The sequence below is a fragment of the Microcaecilia unicolor genome, chromosome 1 (assembly GCF_901765095.1).
Source record: "Microcaecilia unicolor chromosome 1, aMicUni1.1, whole genome shotgun sequence".
Classification (NCBI taxonomy): Eukaryota; Metazoa; Chordata; class Amphibia; order Gymnophiona; family Siphonopidae; genus Microcaecilia; species Microcaecilia unicolor.
This window is the reverse complement of record NC_044031.1, coordinates 3907158-3927911: the sequence shown is the minus strand read 5'-3', so window position 1 is coordinate 3927911 and position 20754 is coordinate 3907158. Positions and strand designations below refer to the sequence as shown.

Genomic DNA, 20754 nt, shown 5'->3' with positions numbered 1-20754 from the left:
CTAACCACTAGGCCACTCCTGTGTCTGTCTTCCCTCCCCTGCCTGGTTGTCTCATATCCCCCTTCACTCTGCAATCTTCTCCTTGAGCACCGTTGTCTTTCCCCTCTTCCGACTCTTCTCTTGATCCATTCTGGCTCTCTCTCCTTCTTTCTTTGCAGTCTATTCTCCTTATGCAGGCTGGCTGTCTTCTCCCTACACTTTGTCTCTCCTCTGTACCTGGGTTTGGATGTTTGCTCTCCCTTATAGTGCATGGCTGTCTCTCTTCCCCCTGCATTTCTCTCCTGGCGCTCTCTCATCTCCTTTCTCCCCTGATTCTCCAGCCTAGCTGTCTTTTTGCCTGAGTGCCTCTAGTCTTCAAGCAACCTAGCTGTCTCTAATCCCCCTCCCCTCATGAATCTCTTGTTCCCCATACTGGCTGTCTATCTTTCCTCTTGCATGTCTCTTCTCCTTATCTGGGGTATTCCATCTCCCCTCTCCCCCATATATCTGCTTCTTACTTAGCCTGTCTTTTCTTTCCCTCTTGCAAGTCTCTCATTCTTTTCCGCCTGGCCATCCTGACTAAACTCTCCACTGCATGTCTCTTCTCACCCCTGCACGTCTCTCCTTCTGGGCTGTCCCTCTTCCTTCCCTGCTCTCCTTTCTTCCCCCTCCTCAAGTGTCTCTCCGGCATTTCCATCATGGCTGTCTCTTCTTTCTGCATGTCTGTCCTTCCCCAGCCGGGATGCCTTTTCTTCCCCAATACATGTAAGTTTTGTGTACCCTGCCAGGCTGTCTCTCCTGCCTACTCATCGTGATTGCCTTTCCTCTTTAGCCCAGGTGGTCTCTTCTGTTCATCCATTTTGGCTGTCTCTCTTCTGCCTGTCTTTCCCTCCAGAGTTGGTGTTGTTGGTTCGGAGTCTGGATTTGAACTCGCATCCCATAGCAGCGCTGCGCTTGTAGTTCCCGCTGGGCTTGTTGGAAATCCAGGCGTGGCTCCCTCGGACCTGGGTCTCTCCTCTGCCCCTCCCCTGCATGTCTCTTGCTTACCCAGGCTTCCTCTGCAGCGGATGCAGTCACGGTGCAGGGAGGAAGCAGAGAGAGAGGGAGGAGAGACACAAAGGCACTGTGGAGGTGTGAGAGGAGGGCTGCTCAGGTACTGGGCACTAGGGGCAGATGGGTGGGGGGAGGGGGGTCTCTGTGCTTCTCATGTACTTCCTGCACATGTCTGTTGCATGTTCCAGCTGCACTATTGCATGGCTGCACCTCGGATCACCTTCCCAGCCCTGTCCCTGGTCCGGATCTTGCATGCATTTCTCACCCCCCTGCAGAGTTGGTCTCATAGGGAGCAACAAGCCTTCAAGTCCCATAATGCAGCGGGTGTAAGACAGTGGGGGCTGATCCGTGTGGCCCCTGCTGTGGTCACATTTTCTTGCATGAAGGAAAGATGCAACTCCTAATTTCTTCTCTTTCTCCAGGATTCTGCAGAGTTTTTCCTGCCCAGTCTTTGGTTTTTCTCTCTGTGTTTTGCCCAGTTCAGGAGGAAATGCGTTTGTTTCTGTTTCTTTCCCAGAGCTTTTTCTGCTCCTTCTTTCATTTTCTCTCTCGGGGGTTTGGCAGATGTGAATTTATGATCTCTGTACTTTGCACAGTACAGGAGGAAATGCATTTCTGTCACTTTTTCTCCTCTTTCCCCAGGATTATATAGAGTTTTTTCCTGCTCACTCTCTGATTTTCTCTCTCTGTTTTGGGAAATGTGCAACTCTGACATAGAAACAGAAAATGAAGGCAGATAAATTACAGGGACAGACCTCAACATGTATACGCAGGAAGAGAGGAGACATGATAGAAACAAATATCTCAAGGGCATTTATGTACAGGAAGAGAGACTTTTTCAAATGAAGGAGAGCTCTGGAATGAGGGGGCATATGACAGAGTTAAGGCTTAGGAGTAACCTAAGGAAGTGTTTCCTAAAGGACAAGTCCATAAACCTCTACTAAATGGACTTGGGAAAAATCCACAATTCCAGGAATAACATGTATAGAATGTTTGTACGTTTGGGAAGCTTGCCAGGTGCCCTTGGCCTGGATTGGCCGCTGTCGTGGACAGGATGCTGGGCTCGATGGACCCTTGGTCTTTTTCCCAGTGTGGCATTACTTATGTACGTATTTCACAGAAAGGGTGGTGGAGGCGTGGAATGGCCTCCCGGTGGAGGTGGTGGAGTCGAGGACTGTTCATGGGATAAGCATGTGGGATCGCTTAGGAACAGGAAGAATTAGGGGTTAGAGAGGATGGGCAGACTGGATGGGTCATGTGGCCCTTATCTGCCGTCAGGTTTCTATAAAGACTTTATGGCCCATCCATGAATTCAGATACATTTTTGTTTTCTCCAGCATCTATCACACATTTTCAATTGAAAGAGACTTGCCTTCTGTGCGTTTATGTCTGGGAGGTATTTAAACATCTAAGTAAGTACATAAGTACTGCCATACTGGGACAGACCAAGGTCCATCAAGCCCAGCATCCTATTTCTAACGGTGGCCAGTCCAGGTCACAAGTACCTGGCAAGATCCCCAAAAAGTACAATACATTTTGTGCTGCTTATCCTAGAAATAAGCAGTGGATTTTCCCCCGAGTCCATTTTAATAATGGTTTATGGACTTTTCCTTTAGGAAGCCACCCAAGCCTTTTTAAAACCCTGCTAAGCTAACTGCTTTTACTACATCCGCTGGCAACGAATTCCAGAGTTTAGTTACACATTGTGAAGAAATATTTTTTTCTGATTTCTTCTAAATTTACTACTTTGTAGCTTCATCGCATGCCCCCTAGTCAGTGGCGATCCTAGGTCGGCTGCCACCCGGGGCGGATTGCCGCTGCGCACCCCCCCCCCCCCCCCCCCCCCCCCCCCCCCCCCCCCCCCCCCCGGTGCATTCTTGGCTGCTGGAGGGTGCAGAGAGCAGCCGCGTGCCTGTCGGCTCCACTGGCTCCCTGCTCCCTCTGCCCCGGAACAGGAAGTAACCTATTCCGGGGCAGAGGGAGCAGGGAACCAGCGGAGCCGACCGGCGTACAGCTGCTCTCTGCACCCTCCAGCAGCGTGCATCCGGGGCGGACTGCCCCCACCGCCCCGCTCTTGCTATGCCACTGCCCCTAGTCCTAGTATTTTTGGAAAGAGTAAACAAGTGATTCACATCTAGTTCCACGCCACTCATTATTTTATGGACCTCTATCATATCTCCCCTCAGCCGTCTTTTCTCCAAGCTGAATAGCCCAAGCCGTTTCAGCCTTTCATCATAGGGAAGTCATCCCATCCCCTTTATCATTTTTGTCGCCCTTCTCTGTATGTTTTCTAATTCCACTATATCTAGACACCCAAATCCCAATCCTTTTTCATGCACAAAAGTTCTTCACCCCCAAACTGTTCTGCTACCTCAGGGTTTTGTAACCCAAATGCTTAACCCTGCATTTTTTAGCAGTGTCGTTATGCTCATATTAGCCCTCTCCTCAAGTCACTTCACTGGCTTCCTATCCGTTTCCGCATACAGTTCAAACTCCTCTTATTGACTTATAAGTGCATTCACTCTGCAGCTCCTCAGTACCTCTCCACTCTCATCTCTCCCTACACTCCTCCCCGGGAACTCCGTTTACTGGGTAAATCTCTCTTATCTGCACCCTTCTCTTCCACTGTTAACTCCAGACTCCGTTCCTTTTATCTTGCTGCACCATATGCCTGGAATAGACTTCCTGAGCCGGTACGTCAAGCTCCATCTCTGGCCGTCTTCAAAACTAAGCTAAAAACCCACCTTTTTGATGCTGCTTTTAACTCCCTTGTTCACTTGTTCAGAACCCTTATTTTATCATCCTGACTTTAATATTCCCTTATCTCTTGTCTGTCCTAATTAGATTGTAAGCTCTGTCGAGCAGGGACTGTCTCTTCATGTTCAAGTGTACAGCGCTGCGTACGTCTAGTAGCGCTATAGAAATGATAAGTAGTAGTAGTCTTTGGGATTCCAGAATCTTGCTACTCTTTGGGATTCCACATAGAATCTTGCTACTGTGGGATTCCGGAATCTTCGTACTCTGGGATTCCACACAGAATCTTGCTACTCTTTGTCCTTATCCCTTACTTGTCCTGTTTGTCTGTCCTAATTAGATTGTAAGCTCTGTCGAGCAGGGACTGTCTCTTCATGTTCAAGTGTACAGCGCTGCGTACGTCTAGTAGCGCTTTAGAAATTTATCCATTTATTTATTTTATTGCATTTGTATCACACATTTTCCCACCTATTTGCGGGCTCAGTGTGGCTTACAATACATTGTAAATAATGGAAATACAATCTGTTACAAATCAGTTATGGATTACATTGTGAGAAGTTAAGCGAAGACAAAGTTAAAGTATCGTTAGGGAATAGGACAAGGAAAACAACAATGGAACAGTGGAAAGAGACAACGGGAAATTGATAGGGTAATAGAACATTAGCAAAAGAACATTCCGTATAACATTTTCTGTGAGTAACGGTATAAATGTGATTAAATTACAGGGGATGAGAATTCAGAAGAGAGTGTATTGGTGTGTTTCTGAACAGTGAGTGTGGACTTCATGTGTATTGATCCTTACAATAAATTTTATTAAAGAGATGAGAGTCTTCAGTAGTTTGCGGAAGTTGGTTAGTTCGTGGATTGTTTTCAAGTTGCACGGTAGTGTATTCCAGAATTGCGTGCTTATGTAAGAAAAGGTTGATGCGTGCAGTGCCTTGTATTTTATACCTTTGCAATTAGGGAAGTGGAGGTTAAGGAAAGTTCAAGATGATCTTTTAGCGTTCCTGGGTGGTAGGTCTATTAAGTCAGACATTGTAAGCTCTTTGAGTAGGGACTGTCTTTCTTCTATGTTTGTGCAGCGCTGCGTATGCCTTGTAGCGCTATAGAAATGCTAAATAGTAGTAGTAGTAGTAGTAGTAGGCTGGAGCGTCACCGTGAATGATTTTGTGGACTAATGTGCATACTTTAAAAGTAATGCGTTCCTTGAGTGGAAGCCAGTGTAGCTTCTCTCGTAAGGGTTTTGCACTTTCATATTTTGGTTTTCCGAAGATGAGTCTGGCTGCTGTATTCTGGGCTGTTTGAAGTTTCCTCAGTATTTGCTCTTTGCAACCTGCGTATAGTGAGTTGCAGTAATCCAGATGGCTTAATACGAGGGATTGCACTAGGCAGCGAAAGACGGATCTTGGGAAGAATGGTCTTATTCTTTTCAGTTTCCACATGCAGTAGAACATCTTTTTGGTTGTATTGTTTGCATGGGTTTCGAGTGTTAGATGGCGATCAATAGTGACTCCAAGGATTTTTAAAGTTTTGGTGTGTTTAAGGCGGTAAAATTCATTTGTGTTGTATTGGGAGGTGAGTATTAGGCATTGAGTTTTTTTCCGCGTTTAGTTTCAGTCGAAATGCATCTGCCCAGGTGTTCTTGATGTGTAGACTTTGGTTAATTTCATTGGCTATTTCTTTGATGTCTTGTTTGAAAGGGATGTATTTTGTTACATCGTCGGCGTATATATATGGGTTGAGGTTATGATTTGATAGGAGTTTTGCCAATGGGATCATCATTATGTTGAAAATGGTTGGTGAGAGGGGTGATCCTTGCGGTACTCCACATTCAGGTGTCCATGAAGCGGACGTAGTTGAGTTTGATGTGACTTGATATGAACGCAGGGTTAGGAACCCCTTGAACCAGTTTAGGACATTTCCTCCGATGCCAAAGTATTCAAGTATGTGCAATAGAATTCCGTGGTCGACCATATCAAAGGCACTTGACATGTCGAATTGTAGGAGAAGTATGTTGTTGCCGGTTGCGATTATTTGTTTGAATTTAGTCATTAGGGTAATTAGTACTGTTTCTGTGCTGTGGTTCGATCGGAATCCTGATTGGGCATCATGTAGTATTGAGAACTTGTTTACATAGTTTGTGAGTTGTTTTGTTACCATCCCTTCGGTTATTTTGGTTATTAATGGCATAGATGCTACTGGTCTGTAGTTAGTTATTTCGCTTGCGTTTTTCTTTGTGTCTTTGGGTATTGGGGTGAGTAAAATTTTTCCTTTTTCCTTTAGGAAGAGTCCGTTTTGTAGCATGAAGTTTACGTGGTTCGTTAGGTCTATTACAAATTGCCGAGTTGCTGATTTCATGAGGTTGTTTGGGCATTTGTCTAGTTTGCAGTAGGATTTAGCAAATCGTTTAAGTGTTTCAGAGATGAGGTCTTCTGATAATAATTCGAATTCGGTCCAGGTTCTGTCTGATGGGTAAATTCCGTCTTCTGGGTCTAGACAGTCTAGAAGTGTGGCGTATTCAATAGTGCTGGCGGGTATTTTATGTCATAGTTGTATAATTTTCTCCTTAAAGTGTTTCGCAAGGTTGTCGACATCTGGTATGTCTTTGCTGTTGTTTGTAGCTGGTGAGATGTCTAGCAATTTATTCACAAGGTAGAAGAGTTTGTGTGTGTCTTTGTAGTTGGGTCCTATTATTGTTTTGTAATGTAGTCTTTTAGTCTGTTTTATGGTATATTTGTATTTCCTCCGAAGTAGTTTCCAGGCATTTAGTGTTTGTTCATCTTTCTTTTTGTTCCATGCACGTTCTAGTTTCCTGACTTGTGTTTTAAGTTTTTTCAGCTCTTCGGTGAACCATGGATTTGATTTTTTCCTATGTGATGTTCTGGTTTGGATTGGGGCGATTTTGTCTAATGTTGTTGTGCATATATCGTCCCATTCTTGGAGGAATTGGATGGTGTCAGCATTTGTTAACCATTTGTTCTGGTAGATTTGTTGCCAGAATGTTGTGGGGTCTATTTTTCCTCTCGTGGTGTATGTTGTTCGTTCATGTTTGTTGATTGCGTTTATGTGTGTTTTTCGCCATTTGAGGGAGACATATGCTTTATGGTGGTCTGACCATAGTGTAGGTGTCCATCTTGTGTCAGTAAGTAGGATATTTGAGTCTGGGTCAAATTTGTGTGTAATGATGTCTAGTGTATGTCCTTTTGTGTGTGTTGGTTGCGTGTTAGGTGCGTGCAGATCCCAAAGTTTTAAGAATTCTTTGCATTCTCGTGTGCCTGTAGAGGTGTCGTCTTCAAGGTGTAGGTTGATGTCTCCTATTATGAGGATGTTTGAGGCAGAGACACATGTGTTCGAGATGAAGTCCATGAGTTGATAAGTAGTAGTAGTAGCATTAAATGTTAGCTGTTACATTCGGGACCCTTCCTCATGCTACCCATTCCATCTTCGGTGTCTACACATTTTATAGGGTTTGGAATCTGTAAAGAGGTAAACTTTAGCAGACAGCCCTTCAGCAATTCTGCTTACAAAAATGTTTAAAAAAAACCCAAAACAACCAATGTCCCTTTCCATTCACTACCCTCTATTACATAGTAACATAGTAGATGACGGCAGAAAAAGACCTGCATGGTTCATCTAGTCTGCCCAACAATTCAAACTCATATGTGCTACTTTATGTGTGATTTGTTTCTGCCATTTTCAGGGCACAGACCGTAGAAGTCTGCCCAGAACAAGGCAAACCTCCCAACTACCAGCCCTGCCTCCCCCCACAGGTTCTGCCACCCAATCTCGGCTAAGCTTCTGAGGATCCATTCCTTCTGAACAGGATTCCTTTGTGTTTATCCCACGCATTTTTTAATTCCGTTACCGTTTTCATCTCCACCACCTCCCGCGGGAGGGCATTCCAAGTATTCACCACGCTCTCCGTGAAAAAATACTTCCTGACATTTTTCTTGAGTCTGCCCCCCTTCAATCTCATTTCATGTCCTCTCGTTCTACCGCTTTCCCCTCTCCGGAAAAGGTTCGTTTGCGGATTAATACCTTTCAAATATTTGAACGTCTGTATCATATCACCCCTGTTTCTCCTTTCCTCCAGAGTATACATGTTTAGTTCAGCAAGTCTCTCCTCATACGTCTTGTAACGCAAATCCCATACCATTCTTGTAGCTTTTCTTTGCACCGCTTCAATTCTTTTTACATCCTTAACAAGATACGGCCTCCAAAACTGAACACAATACTCCAGGTGGGGCCTCACCAACGACTTATACAGGGGCATCAACACCCCCTTTCTTCTGCTGGTCACACCTCTCTTTATACAGCCTAACAACCTTCTAGCTACTGCCACCGCCTTGTCACACTGTTTCGTCGCCTTCAAATCCTCAGATACTATCACCCCAAGATCCCTCTCTCCACCCGTACCTATCAGACTCTCCCCGCCTAACACATACGTCTCCCGTGGATTTCTATTCCCTAAGCGCATCACTTTGCATTTCTTCGCATTGAATTTTAATTGCCAAACCTTAGACCATTCTTGTAGCTTCCTCAGATCCTTTTTCATGCTTTCCACTCCCTCCCGGGTGTCCACTCTGTTACAAATTTTAGTATCATCCACAAAAAGACAAACTTTACCTTCTAACCCTTCAGCAATGTCACTCACAAATATATTGAACAGAATCGGCCCCAGCACCGATCCCTGAGGCACTCCACTACTCACCTTCCCCTCCTCCGAGCGAATTCCATTCACCACCACCCTCTGGCGTCTGTCCGTCAACCAGTTCCTAATCCAGTTTACTACATCGGGTCCTATTTTCAGCCCATCAAGTTTATTTAAGAGCCTCCTGTGGGGAACCGTGTCAAAATCTTTGCTGAAATCTAAGTAGATTACATCCATAGCATGTCCACGATTCAATTGTCCGGTCAGCCAGTCAAAGAATTCAATGAGATTCGTTTGGCATGATTTCCCTTTGGCAAAACCATGTTGTCTCGGATCTTGCGACTTATTGGCTTCCAGAAAATTCACTATTCTTTTTTTCAGCATCGCTTCCATTACTTTTCCAATAACCGAAGTGAGGCTTACCGGCCTGTAGTTTCCAGCTTCTTCCCTATCACCACTTTTGTGAAGAGGGACCACCTCCGCCGTTCTCCAGTCCCTTGGAAACCTCTCCCGTCTGCAAGGATATATTAAACAAATCTTTAAGAGGACCCGCCAGAACCTCTCTGAACTCCCTCAATATCCTGGGGTGGATCCCGTCCGGTCCTAAGGCCTGCAACTCTACCAGTTCGTAACCCAGTCAGTCACTTTAGGTCTCTACTGACTTTGCTTCCTTGTCCTCCCAACAGATCAGGCCAAACCGATGGGTTAAGTCCTCCTACCAGCAGATGGAGGTACAGACACTGAACTTTTCCATTGACATCATCATTATAAGGGAACAAGCAGCAGAAGGGCATAGGGCAAAGGACTATGGTCCCTCCACCTTCACCATGCCCAGTAAGGGCCTCCAGTGAGGCTCCGTCGGGCCCCTCGGTGTTGGTAGCGGGAGGAAGACCAAGATGGCCCACATCACCTCAGACCAATGGGCACTGGAGGTGGTCCACCAGGCATTTTTGCTGAACTGTTTCAGACACATTTATAGCTTCCCCCCACCCCAATTGCTTCCCTGACAGGAAGCGGACAGGGGAAGTTACTCTATTTAATTTCAAAGAAGGGCCAATTTTTGATCTTAAGGAGGTCAACTTGCGCATCCAAATTCCACATTTTCACCCGGAAACCCTGCGGCTGGCGATTACCTGTGTGAAATGGGGTGAATTTTTATCCTGTGGATGAACCAAAAAAAAAAATGTTATCTAAACAAAAAATGTTAAAAGTATGGAAGGAAAAGCCTCAGCCCCGCCCTCCCCCCAATCTGGAACTAGAGTTGTTCTCACAGATCGTGACAGGGTTCCTCACAGGCATAAAAACCTCTCATCTAGCATTTTAAACATTTTAAGTGACGCTTAAACTCCTTTTTTGGATTTGACACAGTTTTGATGAAAGTTTATGTTAATAGGTGTACTTCACCCATAAGGGCTATGGTAGTGGTGTACAGTTGTGGGGAGTGGGTTTTGGGGGGGCTCAGCACACACGGTAAAGGAGCTATGCACCTGGGAGCAATTTCTGAAGTCCACTGCAGCGGCCCCTACTGTTGCCTATGTTGGTGTCCTGGCATGTCAGGAAGACCAGTGCACTATGAATGCTGGCTCCTCCCACGACCAAAGGTCTTAGATTTCGTCGTTTCTGAGATGGCTGTCCTCGGTTTCCATTATCGCCGAAAATCAGAAACGACCAAGTCTAGGGACGACCATCTGTAAGGTCGACCTAAATTTCCAGATTTGGGCGTCCCCGACCGTATTATCGAAACGAAAGATGGACGTCCATCTTGTTTCGATAATACAGGTTTCCCGCCCCTTCACGGGGATGTCCTGCGAGGACGTCCTCAGAAACACTTGGGCATCCCTTTCGATTATGCCCCTTTATTACTACTACTACTACTACTTAGCATTTCTATAGCGCTGCTAGGGTTACGCAGCGCTGTACAAGTTTAAACAAGGGGAAGGACAGTCCCTGCTCAGGAGAGCTTACAATCTAAAGGTTACGAACTATGTAGTCAGTGTATGGTATGGTATGAAGTGTTATGCCATGTTTATACCTGTTCTTGATTTATCCTTGCCATTTTTAGGGCATAGACTGTAGAAGTCTGCCCGGCGCTGGCCTTGTTCTAAAATTTCTAAAGTCGTTGTCAAAGCACCTGAAAAGCTCCATTCTGGCCCATCCAAATCTACTCAGCCTCAATCAGGGCACAGACCGTAGAAGTCAGCCCAGCACCATTTCCTACCTGATCTCCCCTAAGCTTCTTTGGATCCGATCCTTCTAAACAGGACTCCTTTGTGTTTGTTCTACGCATTTTTGAATTCCGTTACCGTTTTCATCTCCACCACCTCCCGCAGGAGGGCATTCCAGGTATCTACCACCCTCTCAGTGAAAAAATACTTTCTGACATTTTCAATTCATGCCTTCTACTTCTACCACTTCCCATCTCTGGAAAAAGGTTGGTTTGTTTGCAAATTAATACCTTTCAAATATCTGAACGTCTGTATCATATCCCCTTCTGTTTCTCCTTTCCTCTAGTGTATACATAGTAACATAACATAGTAACATAGTAGATGACGGCAGAAAAAGACCTGCACGGTCCATCTAGTCTGCCCAACAAGATAAAATCATATGTGTTACTTCTTGTGTATACCTTACCTTGATTTGTATCTGCCATTTTCAGGGCACAGATCGTAGAAGTCTTGCCCGGCACTAGCCCCACCTCCCTAACACCAGTCCTGCCTCCCAATCTTGGCTAACCTTCTGAGGATCCATTCCTTCTGAACAGGATTCCTTTGTTTATCCCACGCATGCTTGAATTCCGCTACCGTTTTCATCTCCACCACCTCCCGCGGGAGGGCATTCCAAGTATCTACCACTCTCTCCGTGAAAAAATACTTCCTGACATTTTCTTTGAGTCTGCCCCCCTTCAATCTCATATCATGTCCTCTAGTTCTACCGCCTTCCCATCTCCGGAAAAGGTTCGTTTGCAGATTAATACTTTTCAGATATTTGAACGTCTGTATCATATCACCCCTGTTTCTCCTTTCCTCCAGGGTATACATGTTCAGGTCATCAAGTCTCTCCTCATACGTCTTGTAACACAAATCCCATACCATTCTCGTAGCTTTTCTTTGAACCGCTTCAATTCTTTTTACATCCTTAACAAGATACGGCCTCCAAAACTGAACACAATACTCCAGGTGGGGCCTCACCAACGACTTATACAGGGGCATCAACACCTCTTTTCTTCTGCTGGTCACACCTCTCTCTATACAGCCTAGCAACCTTCCGCCTTGTCACACTGTTTCGTCGCCTTCAGATCCTCAGATACTATCACCCCAAGATCCCTCTCCCCGTCCATACCTATCAGACTCTCCCCGCCTAACACATACGTCTCCCTTGGATTTCTACTCCTTAAGTGCATCACTTTGCATTTCTTCGCATTGACCCTCCATGCACGTCTTGCTGTCTAATCCCCTTTCCATTTTCGTGGCTTTTCTCTGAACCGCTTCCAGTCTTTTTACATTCTTGGCAAGATAAGGCCTCCAAAACTGAACACAATACGGGGCCTCAGTTATTGTTCCAGCCATTCGCACCTTTCACAGAAAAAGTATAGAGAGATTAAGTTTGAACTGAGGTCTTGTTGAAAGGCCAGGAAAAACTCTACAGTATAACCGTCTGTACCCAGAGCTTTGTTTGGCTTAAGGGGCCCTTTTCCTGTGTATTTAAAAAGCCATTTTTTTTTTGGTAGATGCGGTAAAAACTGGCCTGGTGCACGCCCAATACATGCGCCTACACTACCGCAGGCCACTTTTTACTGCGGCTTAGTAAAAGGACCCCTAAATGACTTACAGCTTTTTGTATCTCTGCTGCAGTAATGGGAAGCCCCACGTTTTGCTACATCTGACTCGGGGAGCTTGTCTGCATAAAGAGAGACCAGAAAAGAGTCAATGATCGATGGGTGATTGACGCTATCTGGTTGGTATAGCATAGTATAATACTCATGAAATTGAGATAGCGAGTTAATTTCTAGACTGATTACGAATGCTTTGAATAAGACTCTTTTTCCGTTTACCCTTAAGGTAAGATGCTAAGATTTTACCCGCCCTGTTGCCAGCGAAGTATTGTTAGTTCCCTCAAAGTGAAGCTTTTACTCACAATATGAGGATATTGAAATTTTAGCTTTCATAAGTTTTTGGACAGTAACATCATGCCACTTATCCAGGAACCTCTTCTCTAAAATGGCGATTTCATCTTCCAAAGACGTTATCGTTTGCTCATCGCTCCCCTTGTGGTAGCCTTAAAAGCATCCCACTGTGTTTCCATAGTAGTGTTGGCAAATTGAAAATACTCTTGTATTGTGGTCTTAATAAAATCGTGAAATTCAGTATCCCCGAGAAGAGTGTGGTTAAATTGCCACAAAGGAGGGAGATGTAGGAATGAGATCGCTAAAGGAAATAGATATGCCAGTATGGTCCGAAATCACGATAGTTTCGATAGTGGCAGATGTTAAGTGAGGAATTAAGGATTTAGAAATTAGTTCCTAGTCAATACGAGAAAAAGACTGATGAGCCTGAGGCATAAAGGTATAATCTTGTCCATCCGGATATAATATCCTCCACGCATCCCTAGTCCTATTTTATCATCATAGAAACATGATGGCAGATAAGGGCCAAATGGCCCATCTAGTCGGCCCATCCTCACTAACACTAACTCCTCCTTTTCCTAAGGGATCACAGGTGCCTGTCTCATGCTTTCTTAAATTCAGACGCGGTTCTCTTCTCCACCACCTCCACTGGGAGGCCATTCCTCACATCCACCACTTTTTCCGTGAAAGAGTATTTTCTTAGATTCCTCCTAAGCCTATGTCCTCTTATTCCAGAGTTTTCCTTCATTTGAAAAACGCTCACCTCCTGTACATTAACGCCACTGAGGTATTTAAACATCTCTGTCATATCCGTTTTCTCCCGTCTCTCTTCCAGTGTATACCTGTTGAGGTTCAAGAGCCTGTTGCTTTATGTTTTATGACCAAGACCACATACCAATTTCGTAGCCGCCCTCTGGACAAACTCCATCCTGTGTATATCTTTCTGTAGGTGCGGTCACCAGAATTGTATGCAGTACTCTAAATGGGACCTCACCAGAGACTTATAGAAGGGCACTATCACCTCTTTTTTTCCTGCTGGTCATCCCTCTCCTTATGCACCCGAGCATCCTTCTGGCTTTGACTGTCGCCATTTCTAACTGTTTGACCACCTTAAGATCATCAGACACAAGTACCCCCAAGTCCCGCTCTTCTTTCGTACACAGAAGCATTTCACCCCCTATATTCTGTTCCCTAGGATTTTTGTAACCCAAGTGTATAACCCTGCATTTCTTAGCTTTAAATCTTAGTTGCCAATTATTGGACTATTCTTCAAGCTTTGCTAGATCCTTCCTCATGCCATCCACACCCCCGGGGGTGTCCACCCTATTACAGAGTTTGGTATCATCCTCAAAGAGATGGACCTTACCGGACAGTCCTTCCACAACATCAGTCACAAAGATGTTAAAAAGAGCCGGCCCGAGGACCGATCCCTTCGGCACACCACTTACATCATTCCTTTCTTCGGAGCAAGCTCTATTTACCAGTACCCTCCGTTTCTACTACTACTACTACTACTATTTAGCATTTCTATAGCGCTACAAGGCATACGCAGCGCTGCACAAACATAGAAGAAAGACAGTCCCTGCTCAAAGAGCTTACAATCTAATAGACAAAAAATAAATAAAGTAAGCAAATCAAATCAATTAATGTGAACGGGAAGGAAGAGAGGAGGGTAGGTGGAGGCGAGTGGTTACAAGTGGTTACGAGTCAAAAGCAATGCTAAAGAGGTGGGCTTTCAGTCTAGATTTAAAGGTGGCCAAGGATGGGGCAAGACATAGGGGCTCAGGAAGTTTATTCCAGGCGTAGGGTGCAGCGAGACAGAAGGCGCGAAGTCTGGAGTTGGCAGTAGTGGAGAAGGGAACAGATAAGAAGGATTTATCCATGGAGCGGAGTGCACGGGAAGGGGTGTAGGGAAGGACGAGTGTGGAGAGATACTGAGGAGCAGCAGAGTGAATACATTTATAGGTTAGTAGAAGAAGTTTGAACAGGATGCGAAAACGGATAGGGAGCCAGTGAAGGGTCTTGAGGAGAGGGGTAGTATGAGTAAAGCGACCCTGGCGGAAGATGAGACGGGCAGCAGAGTTTTGAACCGACTGGAGAGGGGAGAGGTGACTAAGTGGGAGGCCAGCAAGAAGCAGATTGCAGTAGTCTAAACGAGAGGTGACAAGAGTGTGGACGAGGGTTTTGGTAGAGTGCTCGGAAAGAAAGGGGCGGATTTTACGGATGTTGTAAAGAAAGAAACGACAGGTCTTGGCGGTCTGCTGGATATGAGCAGAGAAGGAGAGAGAAGAGTCAAAGATGACCCCAAGGTTTCGAGCTGAGGAGACAGGGAGAATGAGAGAGCCATCAACAGAAATAGAAAACGGGGGGGAGCGGGGAGGTGGGTTTGGGGGGGAAAATGAGAAGCTCGGTTTTGGTCATATTTAATTTCAGGTGGCGTTGAGACATCCAGGCAGCAATGTCAGACAAGCACGCTGAAACTTTGGTTTGGATGCAAGGTGAGATATCAGGGGTAGAAAGGTAGATTTGGGAGTCATCAGCATAGAGATGGTAGGAAAAGCCATGGGATGAGATTAATGAACCAAGGGAAGAAGTGTAAATAGAAAAGGGGAGGGGACCAAGAACAGAACCCTGAGGTACGCCGACAGGCAGAGGGATAGAAGTAGAAGAGGATCCACCAGAGTGAACACTAAAGGTGCGGAGGGAGAGGTAGGAAAGAACCAGGAAAGGACAGAGCCCTGGAATCCAAGTGAGGACAGGGTATCGAGAAGTATGCTGTGATCGACAGTGTCAAAAGCAGCGGAAAGATCAAGAAGAATGAGGATGGAATATTGACCTCTGGATTTAGCCAGTAATAGGTCATTGGAGACTTTAGTAAGCGCAGTTTCGGTTGAGTGGAGAGGGCGAAAACCAGATTGTAGTGGGTCAAGAATAGCATGTGAGGAGAGAAAATCAAGGCAGCGGCGGTGAACAAGCACGCTCAAGTAATTTGGAGAGAAAAGGAAGGAGGGAGATGGGTCGGTAATTAGAGGGACAAGTAGGGTCAAGTGAAGGCTTCTTAAGGAGAGGTGTGACCACAGCATGTTTAAAGGCAGCAGGGACAGTCGCAGTGGAAAGTGAGAGGTTGAGAATGTGACAGATAAAAGGAATAAGAGTAGGAGAGATGGTATTAAGAAGGTGGGTGGGAATGGGATCAGAGGAACAGGTGGTACATTTTGAGGAAGAAAGGAGAAGTGTAGTTTCCTCAATAGTAACTTCAGGAAAGGAGGAAAGAGAATGAGGGGAAGGAGAGAGAGGGGAACGGACTAGTGGAGGGAGAGGTGGTGAGGTAGAGAAAGCAAGGTTTATCTTTTCAACCTTGTTGTGAAAGAATTCAGCAAGGGTCTGAGGAGATAATGAAGGGGGAGTTGGGGGAGGGAGCACCTTGAGGAGAGAGTTCAATGTGGTGAAGAGAAGTCGAGGATTAGAGTCAAGAGAGTTGGTCAGTTGGGTATAATAATCCTGTTTGGCACGTAAAAGAGCAGATTGGAAGGAGGTCAGCATGAACTTAAAGTGTAAGAAATCAGCAAGGGCCCGAGATTTCCGCCAGAGGCATTCAGCGGAGCGGGTACAGGAACGTAGGTAGCGGATATTAGAAGTCAGCCAAGGTTGGGGTTTTGTACGCCTTACAGGGCAATTTTTAACCCAGTAAGTCACTGGATTGGGGCTATTTCTACTAGGACGGCTTGGTAGGCATCCAGTAAAGGATCCGGGACCAGGTTATAGTCTCCCATAACAATCACTTCCATTGGTGCCTGGTCAGATCAGCAAGAAAGGAGAGAATTGCAGAATTGGAGGCATGAATGTTAAAGAGAATCAGTTCTCTCTCTTGCAGTTTTAATTTTACTCTGACCCATCTCCCAGAAACGTCTGCTTTGGCTTCTAAAACTTGGATCTTAGATGTTTTATTAATCAGGACACAAAGTTTGCCTTTTTTTTTTACCCCACTTATCCATCCCCCTTTTCAATTTAACCACTTCTGAAGCTGTTAAGTGAGTTTCCTGAAGGAAAAGGATGTAGGCTTTAAATTTTTTCAAATATGTTAGGATTTTTTTTTTTAATGTTTTATCGGGCGATTGACACCTTTCCTATTAAGAGAGTAGAGATGTGTGGTAGCCGTGTTAGTTCACTTTTAAAGGTAATCAATAGAAATAAAACAACCCCAAAATAATCTCCAAGAATATTGCCTCCTTCCTATAACACCCAGGGAAAATCTGCTACAGTACAAAGAAAAAAATGCCACAGACAGAATCCCCCTTATAGTGACATACAACCCAGAGCTGGAAAAATTAAGAAAAATCATAAAAGATCTGCATCCTCTACTCCAGGAGGATGAATTACTGAAAGAGATATTCCCATCCCCACCAGTGCTGGCCTTCCGACAGCCACCCAACTTAAAACAGAAGTAAGCTCTCAACACAGACTCAAAAAGAAGAGAATGGCACACATCCTTGCAATATATCCAGCTGCAAACTATGCCAAAACATTTCGCAGGACCCCACGGTCATTCACAAAGGAAAAATATTCAACATTAAGGAATCTTTCACATGCTCACCTTCCAATGTGGTATATATCATTCAGTGTAAAAAATGCAACAAAGGCTGCTACATTGGAGAAACAAGTCAGATGCTAAAGAAGAGATTTAATTTACATAGACACCATATGAAAAATGCCAGTACTAATAAAGATATCACGCCTGTGGGACAGCACTTTACAAAACCAGAACACTGTACCAGTGATTTCACGGTAAGAATCCTGAAAGGGAACTTTAAAACAATACAGGAACGTAAGACCTTTGAAGTCAGAATGATTAAATATTTTGACACCCACCAGACAGGACTTAACAAAGGTCTGGGTTTTCTAGCCCATTATAAACCATAAAATTGTACTGCTTTGTCACCCTCCTGTCTCCATGCATATCTCCCTGTCCCTCATCCACCCAACTCTTCCTGTCTCTCACCTATCCACCCTCATCCTGTTAGACTGTCACTGAAATGCTTTGATGTTTCACTTATATATACTGTCATCGATCAACATTTGCTTATTTCCGATCTGACAAAGAAGGGCAACCTTTGAAAGCTAATCAAGAAATGTATTAAGTTATGTCCAATAAAAAAGGTATCATCTTATTTTCTTTTCCATGTTTTATTTTGTTTTATTTCTACTGATTACCATTAAGAGAGAAAATCTTAAGATTTTCCATATTCTAAGCACTGAGTAAGAAACAAACATTATGAGGAATTCAAATCATAATGAACATCCCATAAAGAGACCAAAATAGCGAATCCATCTTGGTAAAACCAATCCAGAAGCGCATAGCTCCCTCCCCACTCAACCCATCCCATCTCGCCAACCACCCATATCCACAAACATCTATCACGAGGCACCTCCCTGCAATCATGGTGGTAATCAGAAGAAAAATATTATATAACATAACCCTGGACTCTATGCTCTACATAGTAACAATCATAAAAGTAAAACGTATTGAGTCATCCATATGAGATACATGCTGTAGCAGATAACCAACTTCAAATTTTGCCAAACCAAATTTGCGAGTAGCTTTTGCTTTCATCAGAATAGCTGTCACTTGAGGGTATGCAGAACTTGAAGAATGAAGGGTTGGGGGCCTCAAAAATGGTGGCATACGGGGATTCTGTGCAATTGCACTACCTCAAACTAATGTTGTGAGGTCAAATTCAGTAATTGAGGAAGGAATCGCTCAATAAAGGAGACAGGATCAGATCCTTCCATTCCATTCAGGAGCCCCAAGATCCACAAATTATCTTGCCTATTTCTCCAGCTCAAGAACGGAAGTCTTCCAGTAATGTTTGAAGTGCCATGTCAAAAGCATGGTCTTCAAGCACCATTAGTCGCCCTTCCAACGTAGTATGTTGTTCCCCGAAGGTCTTTCAGCTCATTAATATTAGTAGAGCTATCCTGAATCGTGAGTTTGATCTGGTATAGCTCAGCTCCTCCGTCATCTTTACCGGAGTTGGCAAGTCCTGTTTAGCTCGCTTGGATCCTCTGACTGGAGGAAAAACTGAAGCTTCCTCCTTTGGACCAGATACCCTAAGCAATACGGTAAGAAAATTTGACAATTGCAAGGAGAATAAGATGAAAATCAGGATCGTGGGAACTCTATACTAGGCAACCATGTCGGTGCATCCTGGAACTGGAAATCTGGTATCACATAGTTTTAATTGTTCTACTTGGAGGTTTTATTGATTCATTGGTCTCTATCTATATATATAAAGACACAGAAAGCCTCAGGCTATCTTACATACAGTAGGTAGTCTAAGCAACATTTGAGTGTGTGTTGGAGATTTTTTGAAAAAAAAAAATCCTAATTTTTGCCTTTTCCAGATTCTCCCGCAGGGCCCATGATTTGCATGAGGTGTCTAGCAGATTTAACCCCTGGAGGAGTAGCCTAGTGGTTAGTGCAGCAGGATTTGAGCCTGGGGAACTGGGTTCGATTCCCACTGCAGCTCCTTGTGACTGTATATATGTAAACTGCTTTGAATGTAGTTGCAAAATACCACAGAAAGGTGGTATATCAAGTCCCCTTCCCTCATTGCGCTCTTCTGTCTCCTGCCAGTGGAATAAAGGCTCACGTCCTCTTTTCTTACCTCTGCTTTTTTTTTTCTCTCTCTGCTGTAGGTTGATAGAATCACCATGGAGGGCATTGAAGGAGATGGCGCCAAAACCCGAGATGTCCAGATTGGCTCTCACTTAAATACAAAGCAGAAGGGCTCAGCGGTGAGAGAGGCTGATGGATCGAAATGTGTGAATGACCCCACAGACAGCACTGCACAACCAAGTGGTCTGGCTCCAGAGAAACCTTTCAAATGTCCTGAATGTTATGAATTGTGTGAGGATAAGGGGTGTTTAGAAGCCCACCTGGAAACGCATATTGGACAAAGGTCATTTATCTGTTCTGAATGTGGGAGAAGCTTGAGCCGTGAAGAATATCTTTCATCGCATGAGTGTATGCTGAAAGGCAAAAGATCCTTCATCTGTCCTAAATGTGATAAGGTCTTCAGCCCCAAGTCTGACTTTGTACGACACTTGAAAATTCACACAGGAGAGAGACCTTACCATTGCACAGTGTGTGGAAAGAACTTCGGCCACAAGTCTGATTTTATGAGGCACCAGAAAATCCACACAGGGGAAGGCACTCACAAGTGTAGTGAATGCGGGAGGAAGTTCAGTCAGAGGTCAGACTTTATAATGCATCAACGCACGCACACGGGAGAGAAGCCGTTTCAGTGTCCTGAGTGTGGAAAGAGCTTCAATCACAAAGGAACATTGAAGACGCACCAGAGGATCCATGAAGGGTTGAGACCATGTGAAACGTAGAAACATCAAAAATGATGGTAGATAAAGACCATGTGGCCTATCCAGTCTGCCCATCTGTACCATCAACTATTCTTTCCTCTCACTTAGGGATCCTATGTCCTTTCGTACGCTTTCTTGAAATCAGATGCCGTCTTCATCTCGGTCTGTTCAATGCATCCACCACCCTTTCCATGAAGAAGTATTTCCTCAGGTTACTTCTGAATCTATCATCGTTCATCTTCATCCTATGCCCCCTCATTTCAGAGCTTCCTTTTAGTTGAAAGAGACTCACTTCCTGTACATTAATGCTCCAGCAATATTTAAATGTCTATCATATCTCCCCTCTGTCCCCTGTCTTCCAAACTATACATATTGAGATCTTTGCCTCAAACATTTTATGATGAAGACCCATTGACCATTTTACTAGCCACCTTCTGGAATTACTCCATCATGTTTATATCATTTTGAAAGTGTGGTCTCCAGAATTATACACAGTACTCTCAAATGAGGTCTCACCATAGACATCATCACCAACTTTTTCCAGCTGGCCATTCCTTTCCCTATGCACATAAACATCTCTCTAGCTTTTGTCGTTACCTTTTCTACCTGTTTGGCCACCTTAAGTTCATCAGATACAGTCACCCCCAAGTCCTTTTCTTTTGTGCTTAGAGGCACTTCATCCCTTAAACCGAAACGCGTGACCTGCATTTTTTAGTATTACAAATTGCACTAACCCTACCTATAAAAAGCAGCACTGCAGATATTGTCGAACATCAGAACACTTCCAGCTGGAAAAAGAGATCAATTGAACACAGAATCC

General features: G+C 44.5%; 1 protein-coding gene across 1 annotated transcript; it reads left to right on the top strand.

Annotated features, from left to right (window-relative positions):
* Positions 1–997: 997 nt before the first annotated feature.
* On the top strand, positions 998–20177 carry ZNF70 (zinc finger protein 70). Its single transcript, XM_030192171.1, has 2 exons — positions 998–1110; positions 19257–20177. The coding sequence occupies exons 1-2, from the start codon at positions 1012–1014 to the stop codon at positions 19953–19955; spliced, it is 798 nt and encodes a 265-aa protein (XP_030048031.1). The 5' UTR covers positions 998–1011; the 3' UTR covers positions 19956–20177.
* The last annotated feature ends 577 nt before the right edge of the window (positions 20178–20754 follow it).

Coding starts and splice junctions, on each gene's coding strand:
- ZNF70 (XM_030192171.1), top strand. CDS start 1,012: ATGTCTCTTGCTTACCCAGGCTTCCTCTGCAGCGGATGCAGTCACGGT. Junction 1,111..19,256: donor GACACAAAGGCACTGTGGAG/GTGTGAGAGGAG, acceptor TCTCTGCTGTAG/GTTGATAGAATCACCATGGA.